The following is a 21,647-nucleotide window of genomic DNA, read 5'->3' as shown; positions in this document are numbered from 1 at the left end:
AACTCTTTAGGATATTTTCCTTTATAAAACTGAGCTAAGCGGAGCGGACACGGTACTCCGCCCACGGAGAGCCACTACCACAATCTTCTGCGCAACCTGGGGACAAGACCTAGAGGTTCAGAAACCCAGAGATTAGGGAGCTCGCTGTGTTTGCATCCGCCCCTATTCTTTTCAGCAGGAGCCCCTTCCCGGCCTCTGGCCACCAGGGGGAGCTACAGTCAAGCGACCGTTCTTTCGGGAGAGCGGGAACGCGTCTAGATGAATCTTGTCAAGCCCAGGGACCCGTAGTAAGGTGTAGCGACTGGATGAACCGTATTTCTGCTTTCTCGCGAGCACGAATAGGCCTCTCCCCGCCCTCCACTCCAGCCCTGCCTCCCGGGCTCAGACCCCTCCCGGTGGCTCGCGCCAGGTGACGCTGTCTGCGGCGTCGCAGCGGCCCTGGCTGCCGCGGCGACGATCTCCCAGCGGGCAGTGCGGCCCGGCTCTCCTGAGGCTGCGAGTGCCACGTCCCAAGTGCTACGCGGAGGAGCGGAGAGGGCGGTGCGCGGGGGGGCGGGGAGCAGCGCGGAGCCCGGCCTGGCCGCCTTGATCGCCCGCCGCCATGGGCTCCTCGCAGAGCGTCGAGATCCCAGGCGGGGGCACGGAAGGCTACCACGTCCTGCGGGTAAGGGCTTCGACGGCGACCCGGGGGCGGCGGGCTGGAGGCGGGGCCCGGCCGCAGGGAGGCGGAGGCTCCGACGGGCTTCTTCCCGGGGCAGCCAGGCCTCTCCCGAAGGAGAGGCGACCGCGGGCGCTGCTTTGGCCGAGGCCGGCTCAGGAGGCCGCTCACAACCCGCTTCCCCGGAGCGCCCCGGGCCCGGGTCCGCCGCTCCGGGAGGACGGGCTGGGACCAGAGGAGGCAGCCGGCGACTTGGCCAGGAGCGGCCCAGGCGAGAGGGCAACCTTGACTCCTTTCCTCTTCACGGCCTTCTCTGGCCCCACCCCTTCATTCTTAGCTCCCAAAGTTAGGGAAGGCTCAGGCGCAGTCTGCAAAAGAGGTGATGGTGAAGGTAGCATTTGAGTTTTCCGAGAAAAGGAAGCCTGGAACCCGCAAACTAGAGGCGGTGGATGCGACAGCAGGTGTTGATTCTCCTCCGCGCTGTCCGGGTGTCCGAAAAGGCCAATTAAGCAAACAAAACGAAATGGCCTAGAAGTAGGTTTGACGGACTTAAATCTACTTGATTTTGACTGTGGTTTTTTCTCTCCTGTGTCGCTCCTGACCTTCCCAACCCTCCTCTTCCACATTTCCTGGCGGTGGGAACTTCCGTTCTCTTTTTTCTAAGGCTGCTCAGGGTGTGGTGGAGATTAAGGTTTAGATCCACAGTGTAAAAGAGGTAATGGAGAGGAACTTTTTTTTAAAAAAAAAAAAAACCAGGTAAATAAAGGAAAGCAACTTCGGTCACCAGGGTGCAGAGAAACATAGTATCTCGAAAGGCGTTAGCTAAGCCCCAGTTATGAACAGCCTGGGTTGTACGGAGCGTGTGGTCCTTTCCTCAAGGAACTGGGAGCCTTTAAAAGAGGCAGTGTTGGTTGTGTGTTGTGACACCTGCGTTGAGTGATAACGTGATGGACTGTCAACAGAGTGGCCCCAATCCGTAGCACCATTTCAGGACATAATATAGTGTAAATAGATAGCTCCTCACAGGCAAGAGCATTTTCACTGAAAGTGGGAAAGTGCACTTCCTGGTGCTAGTCATCTTCTTCCTTAGGTCCCATGTTTTAGGTGAGACAGCATTCTTAGGGCCGTTATCAATCACCTTTCTGATCTTCAGGATTATCACGTCTAATTGTCTCTCCACTCTGCTAAAAATCCCTCTTGAAGCCATACGCTTGGTGGGAAAGGATGGTTTTCCCAGAAAATAAAGGGAATCTATAAATAAACCATAATACCTTCCTGTTCTGTTTAGCTAAACCAACCCCCAAGTGCCACACTGATAGGGGAAATGGAAGGAGAATTGTCAGATCCCAGATGTGAAGTTAAAGTTAGTGGCGGTACTTTCTCTATTCTCTGGTTTGATTCTGAGTTCTCTGCTTTGCAGTATGTTATCCAGTATTACTAGCTGATTCTCACAGTTGCTGATTGTGGCCATGAATCCTTGGGGATTCGTGATATTTTTATAATTACGCGCTAGGTAAAGCACAGTATTAATGAGTGTTAAAAGTCTGTAAGAAAGGTGTACGTATCAAAAGGATTCCAGTTCAGTGACTTCTGTTGACTTTTGTTAATGACTACGTTCGTCGTTAAACAAGTTGAAGTGTATTTCTTTACATAGGTGCACCTCCGAAAATCAGCACTCATACATATTCAGTAGTGCAGATGCTGTTATTCTATAAATATGATTTTTAGAAGCACTAGGGGCAACCTTAGTTTCCAGTCTGCATCTGGAGCATAAATGTTGCAAAAGATGAAATAATTCTTTTTTCATTTGAATTTTATTAGAGGGAACTTTAAAATAGTAATGATCATCTAGTTTAGGAGAATTTTTAAAAATGTTTCTGAGTTCCTAACCCACTCTGCCCTGATTCTGTAATTGGTTTCTTTATCTTTGTTTTTAGAGGGGAAAAGTACTCTGTTAAATCTCAACATATAAAAATTTTCTTTTCATTTGTTATTGCCTAAATTATGGTTGTATATTTCATCTCTGGATTACTGAGCTTGTAAACCAGAGTAAATATGGCAGGATAATCATGTAATAAAATCACCCATGTTTAACAAGTTCTAGAATGATTTAATTAGAAGTTAGTTTTCTTTAACAATTCCCTGGCCATTTCCTTGCTAGTGATAAAAACTTGTATGATTGTGTTTTGAAATACCAATTTATAGTGACACCCATATACACTGCTGTTTTATTACTGTTATTTTTAAATTGTATTCCTACAATTCAGAGATTGACCTTTATGTTTCCTCTGTTATTTTTTCATATCCATTATTAGATTCTGCTTTAAAAAATATTTAGGGGACAACCTTGAAATGTTTCCAGATTTTCTGCTATGAACAGTGTACTTACCTTTTTATCTATTATGTATTAATGCACATTTTCATTTTGTGATCATATTATATACCCAACTCCCCATACTCACCCTAGGAGTAACCAACATAGTTTATGTATCATAGTTTATGTATCCTTTCAAAAATGTTTTATGAGTGTAAAAGAATCCACCCCCCCCCCAACCTTTCACTGTTTCTTTTTGTTTCCTTTTGTAACTGTTAGAATAACATGCTACATATGGTTAAACACCCTGGTGTCTTTTTTGGCAAAGTGTCTTGTCTATCTTTCCATAGCAGCGCAGAGAGATTTGCCTCTTGCCTTCACCTAGCTCCATAGTAAGTCTTTTATACCATAGTTTGGTTAAGTACCACCTCCTGGTGTTAGACATTTAGTTTTTCTAGTCTTTTGCTGTTACAAATACATATCTACAACCTTAAATCCTACCTTTCGTTTTCACTTAAAATGTATTTTCCCATATTATTGAATTGTAATGTCTTTATATAAACATTGGTCTTCATTTTAGTAAATTACTACATTGTTTTCTGATTATCGGCACGTGTTCATTAGAGAGCATTTGGATAAGTTCAGAAAGTATAACAAAAAACCTAAATTACCTGTAATCCTGCCATCTAAAGGTAAATACTGTTGAAGTATTTTTCCTCGTCTTTTTTTTCCCTGTGCCTACCATTGCCCTTTAGCCATGTTTCACAAAGATTTTGAGTAATATGATATAATCAAGTACAGTATGGCCAAAAGTTATCATAGGATGTTGGCTTTACAACCTAAATATCCAACAAATGAGGAATTGTTAAATAAATCAAGGCCTAACTACAGATTGGAATTCTGTGCATTCAGTGAAAATTATGTTTCAAAACACTCTGTGGTCACAGGTATGCCTCTGTGTGTGTGCATGTACATTTGAGTGCCTAGGGAAATAAAATGGAAAGGTAATAAGCCAGGATATTAAAATGATTATTGGTGGATGGTGACATTTTTATTCCTTTTAAATTTTAATATATTACCCCAAATTTTCACAGTGACTATGAAATATTTGTATATTTACAAAAAATATAGTTATAAAAATTATTTTTTGAAAGTGGATTCCTAGTGAAAGATTTTAAAATTTGTTCAGAAGCTTTCTTTTGAAAATATCATTATAGGGAATTCCCTGGCCGTCCAGTGGTTGGGATTCCTTGCTTCCTCTGCAGGGGGCACAGGTTGGATCCATGGTTGGGGAACTAGGATTCCACAAGCCGCAGGGCATGGCCAAAAAAAAAAAAAGAAAAGAAAAAGAACGTTGTATTTCTGATTCCCTTATGCATTGGGTCCGGTTCCGCATTCACCATGCATACCACTTTTATTCCCATTCTCTAATCCTAACATAAGGCAGGAGAAATGTTAGCCAGGACTTCTCAGTTTTGTTAGAAGTTACTACAGTTGCAGTATGTTGAATACAGAATTCTTGTCTAGATTTTCTATTAATTATCAAGTAAACCCAACAAGACCATTTTCAAAATTACGTTTTTGGAGTTGCCTCATAGATGCCCATTATAAGATGTTTCTAAATTAAAATATTCAAATTAATTCCACTCCACACTTAATATTCTTTGAAATGGAGGATATCTGAGGACATTCTGGAACCAGTGTTCACACCAGTATGGGGATATGAAAAATGTCATGTTCACTGTTCCTTATAATTTCCTCTGAGAGAGATTTTGAGATGATGGATGTTTTGAAGGAAAGGCCATTGAGATGAATTGTGTCTCCAGTGTAATAACAGGTTTTTATCTTCTGAGCCATTTGCTGCAGACTGGGCAGCATTAGGTACTCTCCTTAGAGGAGAAAGTGAGAGTAAGTGGAATTATTTCTATAGAAAACAGAATACCTAGACCGTATCTACTATTATATAGATGTGCTCTTTTTCTTTTTTTTTAAGAGTTGCCTATACTTTTTAAAAAAATTAATTGATTAATTAGTTAATTTTATTTTTGGCTGTTTTTGGGTCTTTGCTGCTGCGCACAGGCTTTCTCTAGTTGCGGTGAGTGGGGACTACTCTTCGTTGCGGTGTGCGGGCTTCTCATTGCGGTGCTTCTCTTGTTGTGGAGCACAGGCTCTAAGCGTGTGGGCTTCAGTAGTTGTGGCACGTGGGCTCAGTAGTTGTGGCTCACGGGCTCTAGAGCACAGGCTCAGTAGTTGTGGCGCACGGGCTTAGTTGCTCTGCGGCATGTGGGATCTTCCCAGACTAGGGCTCGAACCCATGTCCCGTGCATTGGCAGGTGGATTCTTAACCATTGTGCCACCAGGGAAGTCCCTAGATGTGCTCTTTTTTTAATGGAACCTAAGTAATCTACATGAAATCCTGCAAGATTTCAACTGGGTACTTGTTCTGAGAAAGTGAAATCCCATTATTTGATAGTCATAATTTTTTTTTATTCTAACCCAGTGTTTCTCTAACTTTTTAAACTCATGCCCCCATTTGAAAAACATAAAAATCTCACTATTATCCTTTATCTTCTCACTTATTCTGAAACAGTGGGTATAAAAAGAAAACAGTTGGGTTATTTGATGTTTTCCAAATATAAAGTTATAATTGAAAAAGCTTTATAAACACGATTTGAAGATTCTAACCTGCTCCCAAAATTGATCTCTTCTAATAAAAGGCTGTGAAATTGTTTAATACACATTCTTTGATATTGCTTTCAAATGTAGGAATCAGAATACTTCATTTTATTATGAAAGAATGTTTTATTAATGCTATGAAATACAATGTTTGTGAACCTTAGGACACTTTTAGGAATTGTCAGTATAATTAGACATAAACTTTAACTGATATTAATAAGCCTTGAACAAATTAGTAGTGTCATGTTGTTTGTATACCCTTATATATTTTTGTGATGAAGTGTGCTTTAATGTATGGATCTTCAGGATCCTCATTTGGGGAGACCTGCTCTTGGTGGGTAATTATGGTTTCTGTCTCTGGTCAGTAAGTAGTAGAGTGCACAGAACTGGCTTCAGTGCCTTTCTGGGTCAGATACTGACAGGGCTTTTTAATAATTCCCCTGAAATTTTCAGAAGAATTGAACTTAGAATAACCACTAATATCAGTACATTCATTTAATATTCTACCAAAAGGATTATATTGATTGATTTACTAATAAAAAAGCAGTTAACAATCTAAACTAGAAAATATCCATATAGATTTGATATGTGCTTTAGAATCTGACTGTAGATTGCCTTGGGAGTTGTGATTATCAGGTAAGATGACTTCTTTCCAAACAACATATGCAAAAACAAAGTAGTTACTTTGAGAGACTGTATAGGTCCTCTTGGCATCGCATATCAATTTACTACAGCATGAAGAGAATAGTGCTGGGGTTTTTTGGGTTTTGCTTGTGTGTTTGTTTTTTTAAGCATCAGTGAGGGATCATGTAAGCACATTATCCGCAGTAAGGAACCTTGTGGACATGGATACATTGAGAGACTATCATAGTAGACCACTGGAGACCACCCTTGTGAATCACTAGATTCTAGTGTCACTCCATCACTTCATTGTCTTCCCTTGGGCAAACCTTTGAACTTCTTTGAGCTTCATTCTTTTTATCTGAAAAGTGGGGATAAGAGTAGTGCCTCCTCCACCTTTTGTTTTTGATTTTGTTTTTTTACTAAAAACCACATTAGATAGTATACATGAAAATATTTTGGAAAAAAATTGAGCACATTAAATTTCTTTATTAAAAAATGCTGTCTACTTCATTGGTTATTCTGAGGATTAAATGGCATATTCCATGTAAAGCACTTAACATAGCATCTGGAATATGATAAAAACTCAATAAATGTTAGCTGTTACCTTTATTGTTAGCATTTACGTTATTGTGTCACCTGTTGAGAACAACTATTATAGTGCCAATACTGCTTAAAATATACTTGTTGTAAACATTTTAATTAATATTTCCATTTAATTAGCCATTCAGCAGCTACTTTTTGTCCATGTACCTAACCCTGTACGTCACTGCTGTTTAAGTTTTGGATCAAATCTGACCCATTAATTTTATAAATGTCCCTGTTAATTTTTAAAGATCCTCATTTTTGAGGAAATTTTACATCTGTATTTTAAAAGATAGGTGAGTGCCAGTGTCCTTTTCATTGCTTTGCCACAGTGTTACTAAACACCTGAACTAAAATGACCTACAATCTGTATAATTAAAAATGATCTTGTTGGGTTTGATCTACACTGTAAAATCTATAGATAGCTTAACAACAGACTTCTTTCATGGTGAGTCATTCAATCTTAGAGACTATCTAGTCAGCCTCCTCACTTTACAGCTAAGGAAAAGGAGCACAGAAAGATTATTGCCTGAGATCACACAGCAAGTTTTCTTTCCATAAGAAACAAATACCCGAGTTGGTATTTGAAGAGTATAAAATAAGATGGCATGTTGCCAGAGTTTTAGTTTCTTTTGAAGCAGACCAGTTTCTTTCAGCATCATTTTTCTAACATGCAGATCTTTTCTAGGAAGCTATGATGTAGTGATGGGTTTTTATTTCATTTAATTAGCATTAGAATTTTATTTCAAATTTCTTCATATGTCACAAGTTACAGCATTGGGTCAGAATCAGGAGAACATGCTCTTTGATTTATTTTGATAAAACATGTGAAGAGAATGTTTTAACAGGTGAGCCTTGAACTCCTCCAGTCTAGCTTGGGGCTGTTACAGATAGTGCTGCTGTGAATGTTACATTGTGTATGCCTTTGGAGAACATATGTATTCCCATTCCTACTGGGTATACTAAATAGTGGAATATTTGCAAAGATGTGTGTATTTTAGTATGGATATTGCCAAATAGCTTACTAACGTACATTCCCACTAGCAGCAATTAAGGTTTCTGATTGTTCCATATCCTCATAACACTTAGTATTTTCCCTTTTTCATCTTGGCCATTCTGATAGGTGTGTAGTGGTATCCCATTGTGGTTTTAATTTGCATTTCCTGATGACTGTTGAAGTCGACCACATTTTCATATTTATTGACCACTTCAGCATCCTCTTTTGTTTAGTGTCTGCTACAATCTTTTCTCCATTTCGTTAAGTTGTCTGTCTTCTTTTTTAAACAGCTTTATTGAAATGTAATTTACATACCATTAAATTCAGCCTTTTAAAGTTTACAGTTCATTGGTTGTTTAGTATATTCACCGAGTTGTGCAGCCATCATCAGTATCTAATTCCAGGACCTTTTTATCACCCTAGAAATAAACTCCCTACCCATTAGCAGTTGCTCCCTTTTCCTCCTTCTCCCAGCCCCTGGTCACCACTAATCTACTTTCTATGGATTTGCCTATTCTGGACATTTCATATAAATGGAATCATACAATATATGGTCTTTGTGACTGGCTTCTTTCACTTAGTGTAATGTTTTCAAGGTTCACTCATGTTGTAGCATATATCAATACTTAATTCCTTTTTATTGCCAAATAATATTCCATTCTATAAGTGTACCACATTTTGTTTATCCATTCATCAGTTGAAGGACATTTCCACTTTCCAGCAGCTATGAAATTTGTGTATAAGTTTTTACATGGACATGTTTTCATTTCTTCTGGTTATATACCTAGGAGTGGAATTGCTAGGTCATACAATAACTCTCTGTTTGACATTGTGAGGATCTGCAAAACTGTTTTCCACAGAGGCTGCACCATTTTAGTATGAGGGTTCCAGTTTCTCCACATCCTTGCCAATCCTTGTTGTTGTCTTTTTTACTTTAGCAGGTTTTGTGAATGTGAAGTGGTATCTCATTGTGGTTTCACTCACCTTAATGATTTGCAGTAATTCTGAATTTGTTCTGAATACAGTTCCTTTGTTGGATATTATGTTGTATTATTTCACTCTCTTAATTGTGTCTTGATGAGCAGAAGTTCATAGTTTTAGTAAAGTTTATCAGTTTTTTAAAAATTTATGGTTAGCTTTTTGTGTTCAGTTTAAGAAGTCTTGGGACTTCCTGGCGGTCCAGTGGTTAAGGCTCTTCCAGTGCAGGAGGCACGGATTTGATCCCTGGTCAGGGAACTAAGATCCCATCCCGCATGCCATGCAGCGTGGCCAAAAAAAAAGAAAAGTGTTCATACTTGATGATCTCAAAGATATTCTATGTTTTTCTCTAAAAGCTTTATTGTTTTACATTTGACCTTTAGATCTGATGTCCATATAGAATTGATTTTTGAGAGACAACATTTTTTAAAATGATTTATCTCCTCTTCCTAGCTGACTGACGTTCTATGTCTTTTTCTCTTTTTTTGTTTAAGAGGTGAGAGATAATTAATACATGGTTAGAAAAATAATGTAGTGTCCAGGAATTAATTGGTTATAAAGATTTGCCCTCAGGTGGTGATTGTGGAGTTAGGAAGAGGAGTTTAAGATTTGTAGGACTCCTATCATATGTCAGAGACTTCACTAGGCATTTTGTGAACTTAAATTCATTCAATCTATACAATATTCTCGTAAAGTAGCTGGCATTTTCTCTTCCTTGCAGATGAGAAGATTGAGGCCCAGGAAGATAAACTTTCCCAAGCTCAAAAAACTAATAAGTAGGCAAACCATGACTCAAAATCAAGTCAGTTTGGCTCTAAAATTCTATTATCTTTTCACTGTACATTTTTTTTTTTTTGCGGTACACGGGCCTCTCACTGTTGTGGCCTCTCCCGTTGCGGAGAACAGGCTCTGGACGCGCAGGCTCAACGGCCATGGCTCACGGGCCTAGCCGCTCCGCGGCATGTGGGATCTTCCCAGACCGGGGCACGAACCCGTGTCCCCTGCATCGGCAGGCAGACTCTCAACCACTGCGCCACCAGGGAAGCCCCATGTAAAATCTTAATTATTAAACTTTCAAAGTTAATCTATTCATCTTAAATTGCTGTGATATTTGGCCCAATAATAAATAGCCCATGGAGCCGGGTATATATGTTTTTTCTTTTCTTTTTTTCTTTTTTTAAATTAAGACGGTTTGAAGGAAACACGAATCAACAATCATGAGACCTCACAGGGGACAAAGTATTGAAGTGGTAATCTGATGCTTGAGAGATTAGGTGCCTAAGAGATTCTTGTCAGTGGGTAGTACTGCCAGAGGAACTTACCTTTGTGGATGTTTAATTTGTGGTGTAGTAGAATTTATTTTCCATGCTATGAAATATAGGAAATTTTCTGTAAATGAATTAGGGTCAAAGAGAGCATTTTCTAGGGCTCCCTCTGCTGGCTTCCTAGTAGTAATTAAGATACCTAGATGCCAGAATTGTGCTGGTACTAATGATGTAAATAAATTTAGGAAAGAAATTAATTTCAGGGTCCATTAGAAACAGAGATATCGATGTTTCTAGCAAATGAAAATAGAGAAAGGATTATTTACATTTATTTATTTATTTTAGAATCCAAATTTAGCTATTAAATCTTTTTAGAGTTATGGGGAAGAACAATTCTAATGGTATTGGAAACTTTCCATTTCAAACAAATAGTGGTAAAACTTGATACTTGGAGGGTGGCATGATAAGAATCAGTGTGTGGGATCACCTTTCTTGGTTGGTGGTGATATTACAAAAGTATTGCCTTTAGCCCTTTTTAACTAAAAGGTAAAGTGTTGACAGCCTCAGTGGAGAAGTCTGAAATTGATCAATGGACTAGTTGGTTTCTAGATAAAATGGTCATTTGGAAACATTTCCAGTCAGAGAATTAGATGATTAGATGTGGACCCCATTAAATGAGAAGTTCCCTTCTGAGGGGGCTCCTAGGGTCTGTGCTAATTATTCTCTTTTCACACCTCAGGCATTTCGAACCTAATTGATAGGAACCTAATCGGCAGGCATCTTACACCTAGAGTATTACGACTTTTTTTGCCAGCTAGCTGTGACTTGATGTCTCTTTTCTTCTCATAATAGCTCCAGGCAGCCACCATTTTCCTTTCAGAGTTGCCATTTGAGGAGAAATCTATCTGCCATTTTGGAATATAAAATAGCCCCCATTTAAGAAAACTGAGTACAAAGAAAATAAACAGTATATACTGATTATTTTTATTAGAGAGCCAACACCTTTAAATAATAAGTCCCTTTGATATTTAACTCGTTTAATTTACAAAAATGATTTAATCCCACATTTGCAGGAAATTTTACATAAAACAAGGTCAAACAGTTTTAGCAAGTTAAACATTGAGCCATCTTTATAATGGACAACTAACTATTCCTTACTGTGACAAATGAAGAAAATCTAGTTTTACTTCTTCAGAGGCAATGATAGTATAATTTGGCTTTAAATGAATAAAAGGTAACATTAATCCAAATAGTAATGAATGTATCATTAATCCAAGATCAAGTCTCATTAATCCAAGAAGTCCGGTATAAGAGGGACATATTCTGGGAACAATTTGGGTTCCATTTTGAAAGCATTAAAATGATTTGTTACTGTGTGAATAACTAGAGATTGATGTGTGGATGGATGTGGATCTGTTACTTGCATTAGCCTCAGAATTGACTATTAGAACTGTTTAGACTATTATATAAGTTCAGCCTACAAATATCAATGCAAACTCTTTTCATGGGATAGTTTTGACAGTATTTAGTAACATCAAGCAGAATAAAAATTCCTTAAAACGTTATGAAAATATTTTAGAGGAAATGCAAAATGTTCTGTATTAACTTTTTGCTCTTTTGTCATATTACTACCATAACTACCAATATTTATATTACTGCAAATTTAGGAAATTTAATAGTTTATTTTAATCCATTTCAAATTGGGGATGCTAAACATTTGAGTTGTTGAGAAACTAGGTAATCTTAATCTTCCATGTAAAATCCTCTGTAAGTCTAGCTCCGTTCTTTCCTTCCAGCCTTCTTACTGGACTAATAGTTATATACTTTTGAGTTTCACCTCTACCACTACCCAGCTGTAAGACCATAGGCAAGTCATAAGATGGTTTCTTCACCTGTAAAATAAAAGAATTGCACAAAATCCATGGTTTTAACACTTTATTTGGGTTGAGGAGAAACCCTTTGAGAATCTGAGGAAAGCCATGGATCTTTACACCCTGAAAACTGCTGATTCATACAAAATGTTGCATATAATTTATTTCTATCCCATACCACCCTGTTGGCTCTAGGTATACTATATTATGATCCTCATTTTTCAGGCTCCCCCTGGGTTTTTACTCATATTATGTCTTTAACTTTCAAATGTTTTTTCTCATCCCCTTATCCATCTGCACCTTTGAAAGTTCTACCCCCTTTTTTTTTGTTTTTTTTTGTTTGTTTGTTTTTTTGCGGTACGCGGGCCTCTCACTGCTGTGGCCTCTCCCATTGCGGAGCACAGGCTCCGGACATGCAGGCTCAGTGGCCATGGCTCATGGGCCCAGCCACTCCGCGGCATGTGGGATCTTCCCGGACCGGGGCACGAACCCGTGTCCCCTGCATCGGCAGGCGGACTCTCAACCACTGCGCCACCAGGGAAGCCCTCTACCCCCTTTTAAAGCACAATTCAAATGTCATTTTTTTTTCTGTGAGACTTCTTCAGTCAGATTTAATCTTCTTCTTAGAACTTTGTACCTCCATTATAACCATTAACATCTTTGGGCTTGTATTACAGCTATTAGAGGTCTGTGTCCTCCATCTCTCCTTCTTGCCTGTTCCTCAACAGATTATAAATGTCTTGATAACAGTGGCTATGTTCCTACATTAGTTTTGTAATTGAATAGTGCCTTGCTAGTAGTAGTCATGTAATAAGTAGAATAAATTAATTTGAATTTGCCACTCAGTTGTAATGATTAACTGTCTGCTATACAATGCGCTAAATGCTGGGAGGATTGTCCCCCACCCCCCAAAAAGCAGAAAGTGGTGTGAAATAGAACCATAGAGGAAAAACCTCATGTACGAGATGAATTTAAAGAATGAGTAGAATTTAGGGAGCTGCAGGGACATTATCTGGGAGATAAAGAGAAATAAGAGAACTAGTGGGTACCTGTATCAATGAAATTAATCTATTTTTACTGAAAAGTGATGGGTATTAAAAGTTAGCTTTTGATTCATAATTAAGCTTTGCATTTTTCATTTTTGGCATTTTTGTTTTTACAGGTACAAGAAAATTCCCCAGGACATAGAGCTGGACTGGAGCCCTTCTTTGACTTTATTGTTTCTATTAATGGTTCAAGATTAGTAAGTTCAGCTTTTTATAGTTACGCCTATGGTATTTTGTAATCTTTTGAAAATGGAATTTTTCAGATTATCTGGGATGGATATTTATTCATTGGTTACAAACATTATTTAGAGTATGATACCAATAAAATAACCCTGTGTTAGTAAACATGAGAATGTCAAATATAGAATACTATACCTCACACTCCAGTGATAATCTTAGGAGAAGAAAATCACTGGAGACTTTTACTTTGTATGTTAAGTATTTAATTTTTCTAAGCAGAAAGATGTGGTTTTGTTGCTCTTTTGCTTTTTCAAAGATGTCAGACTTTTGTAGGCTGTTGGCAAATGGATTAGTAAAGACTCATTCTCAAGTAACTTGTCAGTTTTCTTGTTGCTCAATTCCCTGATATATCAATAGAAATAATGTTACAAAACTATACAGAGATGTGTTCCAGAAGTGCACAATTAAAACCACTTTCTATGGGCTTCCCTGGTGGCGCAGTGGTTGAGAGTCCGCCTGCCGATGCAGGGGACATGGGTTCGTGCCCTGGTCCGGGAAGATCCCACATGCCGCGGAGCGGCTAGGCCCGTGAGCCATGGCCGCTGAGCCTGCGCGTCTGGAGCCTGTGCTCCACGGCGGGAGAGGCCACAACAGTGAGAGGCCCGTGTACCGCAAAAACAACAACAACAAAAACCCACTTTTTATAAGTTACTTTCAGTTTACATGTAGTAAAGTCCAATAGGAAGGAAACTATAATTTCAGTAAAGGAAATGCTTATGACAATGGCTGCTTCGTTGGTTTATTTTTTCACAACAGTCTTAAGTTTTTGTTCATTACTACCAATATCACCTACGTAATGGCCTTTATTCATTTATGTAATGAAATATTTAACATACTGTTTCTGTTTTCTTTTCCTGACAGTTTGTAGTAAATAAAGTGTATATGTAGGAGTAGCGTCTAAAGTTAAACTTCAACTCTAGCAGATGTTTTAGATTTTTAAAATCAAAGTCATACCAACTCTGTTAGTAATATGTCTTCTTGTGGAGTATTTTGGTTTTTTATCATTGAAGCCCTGGATCATTTCAAATAATGTTGGCTTGCAAATTCTGTAATTCCATAGTCAGCTATGGAGTTGTTCCTAATGTTATTTGAACACAAGTTCATGTGCCTGACGCACAGTGGGGCCAGACAGTACCGAAATGTCAGAGTCTGGAGCAGAGAAAGGTTTATTGCAGGGCCAAGCAAGGAGAATGGGTGGCTCATGTTCAGAAAAACCTGAACTCCCCGAAGGGTTTCAACAGAGCATTTTTAAAGGCAAGGGGAGGGGAGGGGTGTCCCACGGTATGTGATCAGCTCATGCACAATTCTCTGGTTAATGGTGATCAATCCTTAGCCACCAGTAGGTCTGGAGGCTACCTGTTATGATCTTCAGGTAGTTAATTTCTTCCTTTTGGTGGTGGTTTTTAGTATTTGAAAAACTCAGGAAATATGCATGAGTTACTATTATGTGGGTACTTCAGAGAGGTACTACAGCAGAGGATAGGGGGAAAGGCCTGTCCCAGGAAGGCCCCATAGGGTCCTGCTCTGTTACACTAACAAAAGTTCTTAATTTCTTGACATTCTTTTACTTTGAGGAATATTTGAATGTTAATGAAACCTCCACCTATTGAATGTTTTATTTATGTTAATAATATTATTCCAATAGGGCCATGGGATGCTTAAGGTAAGATAATTAACATTAGATTTTTACTGTTAAGTAAATGTTTTTTATTAAGAAAAATTTCTATGTGTTTACAGAATAAAGACAATGATACTCTTAAGGATCTACTGAAAGCAAATGTTGAAAAGCCTGTAAAAATGCTTATCTACAGTAGTAAAACACTGGAGCTGCGAGAGACCTCAGTCACACCAAGTAACATGTGGGGTGGCCAGGGCTTGTTGGGAGTGAGCATTCGTTTCTGCAGCTTTGATGGGGCAAATGAAAACGTTTGGCATGTGTTGGTAGGTATCAACTGTGAATTGTTACTTGCAGTTTAAGAAACAGTATAGAAAGGTGTTTTAATAGTGGTTTTCTCCAATTTTGTGAGATTGTAGGGGTATTATTAGGCTATATTTAGTTCCTGAAAATCAGAATTGATTGCTTTTAAAATATGGATTAGTGAAAAAGAAAAACAACTTGAGGAAGAGAAGCAAATATGATGCCTAAGAACTATTTTTCTTTTTTTCTTTTCTTTTTTTTTTTTTTGCGGTACGCGGGCCTCTCACTGTTGTAGCCTCTCTCGTTGTGGAACAGAGGCTCCAGATGCGCAGGCTCAGCGGCCATGGCTCATGGGCCCAGCCGCTCCGCGGCATGTGGGATCTTCCCAGACCAGGGCATGAACCCGTGTCCCCTGAATCGGCAGGCAGACTCTCAACCACTGCGCCACCAGGGAAGCCCAAGAACTATTTTTTAATGATTTATCCATTAGAAGAAGGTATTTTAAAGCAAGTAGCTATGGGAACTTCCCTGGTGGTCCAGTGGTTAAGACTCCGCATTCCCAATGCAGGGGGCCCGGGTTCGATCCCTGGTCAGGGAGCTAGATCCCACATGCCGCAACTAAAGATCCCGCATGCCGCAACAAAAATCCCAAGTGCTGCAACTAAGACCTGGCACAGCCAAATAAATAAATAAATATTAAAAAATAAAATAAAGCAAATAGCTACAGAAATGTTTTAAATATTTGTTAAATATTGTGGGTTGTTTAATGCTTGGGAGATTAAATATATATATATCCTATAGTTTCTGATCTGACATCTCTAACAAGAAAAATATAGGGGGGGTTAAATTACTATAATTAAGGACTGAACTATACAATTTGGAAGATTATTTTATATGCAATAATTTGATGGGGGGGTTGTTTTTGTGTCATCCTAGGAAGTGGAATCAAATTCTCCTGCAGCACTGGCAGGTCTTAGACCTCATAGTGATTATATCATTGGAGCAGATATGGTCATGAATGAGGTAATTCGTTTGTTTATTAATACTAACAATTATTTAACATTTTCTCATTAATGGTTAAATTCAGAAGTATATTTGCCCACTTCACATTTAAAGTTGAAATTTAGGTCTTTGCTGATCAAGATAGCTTACGCTCCAGGGTGTTAAACAGAAATCTGGGAGGTGTCTTACTAGGTACAGCTGTGAGGAAAAACATACACTCTGTGGCAATTGCACAGATTTTGTGTATGGTATATATTAGAAATCTCTTGTACCTCAAGATTAAATCGAATCCTCGTCTTGATTATTGATTTCCTTTTCTCTTCTCCTTTCTAAGGTAACAAAATTGGCTTAGCTGTATTAGTTGGATCCTTTTCCTTGTCTGTTAGCTAGTGGAAGTATATATTGCTAAATCACAAATGAGAGAAAAAATAAGCTGCCCAGAGAACCAGGTCTTAATAATGGATAGTAAGCAGAATATGTAGAATTTGGGTATAGAAGACTTTTACTAAAATTGCTGACTAGGTCTTACAGAACTGGACATGAGGCCTTGCATTGTGTAGATAGGTAATATATTGAATTAAACCTCGTTTGGAGTATTGGTTTTAAGAAATGATTTTTATGTCCAGCAGCAGGGCCCAGAATCTGGTTTTTGTGTATGTCGTTTTTTTCATTCTTGTTGTTTTAGGTGTGTTTTTTGTTTGTTTGTTTTAGGTTTTTGTTGTTTTAGATATTAGTCAGGTTCGAGACCTACTATTCTAAAGTTCAGTAACAAAAACATTTTTCTCCTGTAATGCTTTTGCAGTCTGAAGATCTGTTCAGCCTTATTGAAACACATGAAGCAAAACCATTGAAACTTTATGTGTATAATACAGACACTGATAACTGTCGAGAAGTGATTATTACACCAAATTCTGCATGGGGTGGAGAAGGCAGGTAAGGTCATTTTTTAGACTAAGTTATGACTACTTAAATTTACCAGTCAGATGTGTTGTAAACATTGTTTTTATTTTGAAACAAGTTATTGGTTTATTGTAAGACTTCTCTTGAGAAAAGGAAAGAGCTGACCTAGAATATTGAATCCAATAATTCATATTTTTAAAGCACATATTTATTGAGCATGGTACACATACCCAGTCCTTTTCTTTCTGATCTAACAAACTTTTTTGTTTTGTTATTTTATTAAAATAGTTTTCAGTTTTATTTTATTTTCCCAAAATTCCCTCCTCAGCAGTGGGACAATACAGTATAACTTTCTCTAGCTGCTGGGGAAATTTCTTAGCACTTTGTGGAAACTGTTACCTTTTAGAAATGGACAGGCTGATTTTAACCAAAAGTTAGACAAAATTGCAACAACAATAAAAAGCAATTTAGAAAGAGGATCAAGCCAAGCAGAAAAGCAAACTTTATAAAATCAGTTTTCTGGGACTGTTCATCAAGTCAGTTCCCTAATTTCAAAAGGCCAGACCAAAGCAAAGCATGCTGACTTAACATGGTATCTTTAGGTCTTCTGTCTACTGTTTAAATTGAAATTTTTCATTGTTTTGAAAGTTCTAAGAACCTTTTTTAATTTAAGGAATTGTTGAGTGTAAACCAGAATTATAGGAAAGCCTAGAGTTTGGAAACTTCTACCAGTGTTTTATAAAAGTTCCAGCACTTGCTGGGAAAAGGATGACTTAGCTGATGCAGACGGAGAAAGCCTGTTTGCTCACAGTACCTTTACCCACACTACCTGAGGTTCTACAGCTAAATGTATATTGCCACGAGAATGCTAACTTGTTGCAATTTGAGAAAATGAAATAGAAAATGTGGCCTGTCTGGGGGCCATACTTGACCAAGTTATCGTTGTCCTTTGTCCAGGTTTGTAAACACACAGAAAGATGATCTTCTTAAGGTATTCAAAGTTGATTTCATTTCAGAGGGACTGCCTCATATAAACTAAATTTGCAAAGAAGCTTCTGTCATCATTAGAGAGGCAAATTTTCAGTTTACAATAGAAAAATACCCCTTCTCCAGTTAGAATAATACTTAGATCCTATTACTACCACAAGATTGCTTGGTGAGCATGAAATCAAAGTCTTAAGGAAGAGATTCTAGATGGTGAAGTTCAGCAGCAAAGAACATTACTAGTTCATTAATTTTTAATTACGCTGACTAAATACTGCTACATTCTTGTTCTTGGAGCCCTTCTTTTCTAGACTTTAGCAGTTATTCCTTTTCTATGGAAGACATTTTTCCTATTGACGTGGTTTAGTACCACTGATCAGCCGTTGCTTTAGACAGGCCCATACAGACCACTTTCCTGAGTCCGCCCCCATTTGGCATATGTGTGCCTCTGGTTTTCATTCCTTCCTCAGAGGCTGACCACATTACTTTCATTACAGCACATTTTTCTTAGCTTCATTCTTGGGCTGTCTTTAAATTTATGGAGGTCTCCCTCTTGCCTCAAGTGCCTCCTCTACCACCACTTAGTTCTTTTGATTAATAAGCACCTTTTTTTTAAATGTAGCTACCTCTGAAAGGCTTGTATTTGATCAGTATAAATTATTTAATCTTTCTTTCTTCCTCTAAATCTATCTGAGATCCAGTTCAGTAAAATTTGCAGCTTGATGGTATAGGGAGGAAAAGTGAGAGAAGAGGGAACAAGTAATTTTTTAATATGAAGCATTGTTATGAAATCACATTTGGATGAGGAAGAGCCGAAGTTGGCCACTGCCTGCTCTCCCCGCTTTTGGTGGTAGTAGTACCCATGGAAATAACAGATGCCCTGGCAGGAGAGAGGCACAGTGATACCTGTGCACGTCCTACTCAGAAAGTGCAAGTAGTTTGGAAAATAAAGGCAATTGTGACGGAAACATAAGTTGGAACCTGATTGTGAAAAGCCTTAAATACCGTGGTCAGGAATTTGGATATACTTCGGGCAGTGTTAGTTCTATAATATTGTAACGGTGAGGGTTCTTTGGTTCCAAATAGTAGAAACCAGCTGCAGCAGACATGAATTTATAGCTACGGAGTCACTCATATAATCAAAGACTCAGAATGGGAAAGGACAGGACTCAGACACCCTTAGGGATTTAGAAAGGAAGAACTAATTGGCAATTTCATCACTTTCTACTGAAGGGATAAAGCCATTTTGGTTTTTTCTGTCGCTTCCAAGATTTGCAGCCCTGGGCAAGAGAGGTAAATTGGCCTGGCTCTGGTCATGAGCCACTCCTTGTTTTGGGCAGGACAGGCCCCCTGATTGACAGTCCCACCCGTGCTGCACTGAACGGCAGAGGAGTAGTTCTCCAAAGGGAAGGAGGAAAAGGGAATGTTGGGAAGACAACAGACTCTGGAAAGAAGACAACAGACTACGGGAAGATCACTCTGGAAAGTGATTGTATCTTATTAAAAAAATACCTCTGGTGTCATTGGGAGGATGAATTAGAAGGAATCTGGATCAATTTGGATTGATATGTGTCAGGTTCTGAAATAGACCTATAGGTTGTGTAAATGACATCAACATGCAAAAGTGCTTGGAGCTCTTCAGTGGAAAGGCTATATGTCATTCATTGAGCAAATAATTATTTAGTGTCTGCCATGTGCCAGGAACTGTTAAGGCAGTAAACATAACAAGGTCTCTGCCTTAAAGGACCTTACCATTTTATTGGGGGAGACAGAATAAACAAATAAATAGGCAATGTGTTGGATGGTGATAAATACTTGAAGAAAAATAAAGGAGAGTACGGATAGTGTCTGTGGTGGAAAGAAGGGTGCTATTTAATAAAGGGTTGTCAGAAGAGACTTCTGATAAGATGACAGTATTTAAAAGAATGGAGATTTGTTTTTCTGTTTCAAAACCTCAAAAATGCAAGCTGTGATTGATAACAATAACTTTAAGAAAAAAATATCTTCATAGCCTAGGATGTGGCATTGGATATGGTTATTTGCATCGAATACCTACACGCCCATTTGAAGAAGGAAAGAAAATTTCTCTTCCAGGACAGATGACTGGTACACCTATTACTCCTCTTAAAGATGGATTTATGGAGGTAAGATAACTTTACTGCCTGATTATACCATAACTTTCCACCCAGATGAATAGATGTGTGGGGTGGTAGCACTTATTTGAGACTGGGCAGATGATGAGTTAAATATTGACATGTTGGATTTGAAGTTCCTGTAGGATATCCAAATGAATATTTTCTGGTTCTAGATTTCAGGAAAGAGGGCGAGGCTAGAGATACAGATTTGGGAATCAGCAGAGAGAGGGTAATTTAATCCAGTGATCAAAATGAGTAAAAATCATCAAGGGACTGGGCCTGGGTGGGTCAGAGGACCGAGGCCAGAATCTTGAACATCCCTAGTGTTTAAATGGATGGGCAGAGAAAGGGCATTCAGCAAAGGAAGCTCAGGAGAAGGCCAAAGGGAGAGAACAGAGCTTCAGGAAAGGGGGCATAGGCAACTATGTGAGGTACTGCAGAGAAGTCAGGTGAGAGAAGGAGTGAAAAAACATGTCCTGGGCTAGAGCAACTTAAGGCTTGATGGGATGCAGATACCAACTTACAGGAGATAGAGGGTGAGTGGTGAGTGATAAGGTGATGATAACTGCTGCTTCCTATTTCAAGAAACTTGACTGGGAAAGCAAAGAGAACTAGGGGTGTGGGAAGTATTACAGGATCAAAGTGAGGCTTTTTAAGGAATAAGAGGTATTTCTGCAGGCTTATAGGCTTTTAAAATGTTTCCTGTGCAGGCCTTACAGGACAGTTAACTCTTATGCATGACTAAATAAAAACCAAACATTCAAAAAGAAAATGCTACAGTTGTAAAGAAAGGGCTGCTGCCACTGTCATTTTATGGTGCATGGTTGGGCCATCCCCAATTCTAGAGGAAGTGAAGGGGAGCTATGGGGAAGTGTAACCTCTCCTCACCCCCATCCACCATTGGCTCATAACCAGAACCAGTGTTGTTGTATGTTCAGACTCCTGCTATCATATCTGCTGCCCCAATCAGTGCTCTCTGCCCCAGATGAGGCGCTATGGGCAGTCTGAGAAGACCAGAGGGTGAAATGGCAGCTAGGGAGAAGGGCCAGAATACAAGTTATGTTGGAATGTGCCAGAGGGCACTGGAGCTGGCATAAGTTGGAGGATTCAGAGGTGAAATCACCCATCCACCCATCTGTAAAGTCCATATAGATTCATTCCCACCCCCACCCCATGCTCCCAGAAGGTAGAGATCTGGCTGCCACATTCATTCATTGATGAGGACTCATGAGGTTAGACATCTTAAGAAATTTTTAAGGAATCTATCATGGTATTAAGACTTCAGCTGACTTCTTCCATGAGCAGTGAAAATTAAAAACACAAAACTGGCTGAGAATTCAAAGAAGAAGAAAGCAGTGGTGCTTTAAGGGTTGAGTATAATCTTTTTTGGCTGGCTAGGAAGGAGGAGAGAGAATCTCCTCCTGGTGTCGAAGTGGCTATAACAGTGTGTATGATGG

At 39.0% G+C, this 21,647-nt stretch overlaps 1 protein-coding gene across 2 annotated transcripts in view; it reads left to right on the top strand.

Moving 5' to 3' along the window:
• Positions 1 to 463: 463 nt before the first annotated feature.
• GORASP2 (golgi reassembly stacking protein 2) overlaps positions 464 to 21,647 on the top strand; it is a 29,734-nt gene continuing 8,550 nt past the window's right edge. Inside the window, exons 1-6 of one of the 2 annotated variants that reach the window (XM_082658696.1) lie at positions 464 to 664; positions 13,128 to 13,208; positions 14,989 to 15,192; positions 16,106 to 16,192; positions 16,974 to 17,104; positions 20,067 to 20,199. In XM_082658696.1, the coding sequence (XP_082514822.1) occupies positions 602 to 664; positions 13,128 to 13,208; positions 14,989 to 15,192; positions 16,106 to 16,192; positions 16,974 to 17,104; positions 20,067 to 20,199 (699 nt within the window). In that variant the 5' untranslated portion in view covers positions 464 to 601. The remainder of the gene's footprint in view (positions 665 to 13,127; positions 13,209 to 14,988; positions 15,193 to 16,105; positions 16,193 to 16,973; positions 17,105 to 20,066; positions 20,200 to 21,647) is intronic. The other variant, XM_082658695.1, reaches the window with a different exon arrangement.

The sequence above is a fragment of the Grampus griseus genome (genome assembly GCF_964374135.1).
Source record: "Grampus griseus genome assembly, chromosome: 7".
NCBI lineage: Eukaryota > Metazoa > Chordata > Mammalia > Artiodactyla > Delphinidae > Grampus > Grampus griseus.
The sequence above is the reverse complement of the archived record's forward strand: the minus strand, read 5'-3'. Positions and strand labels throughout refer to the sequence as shown.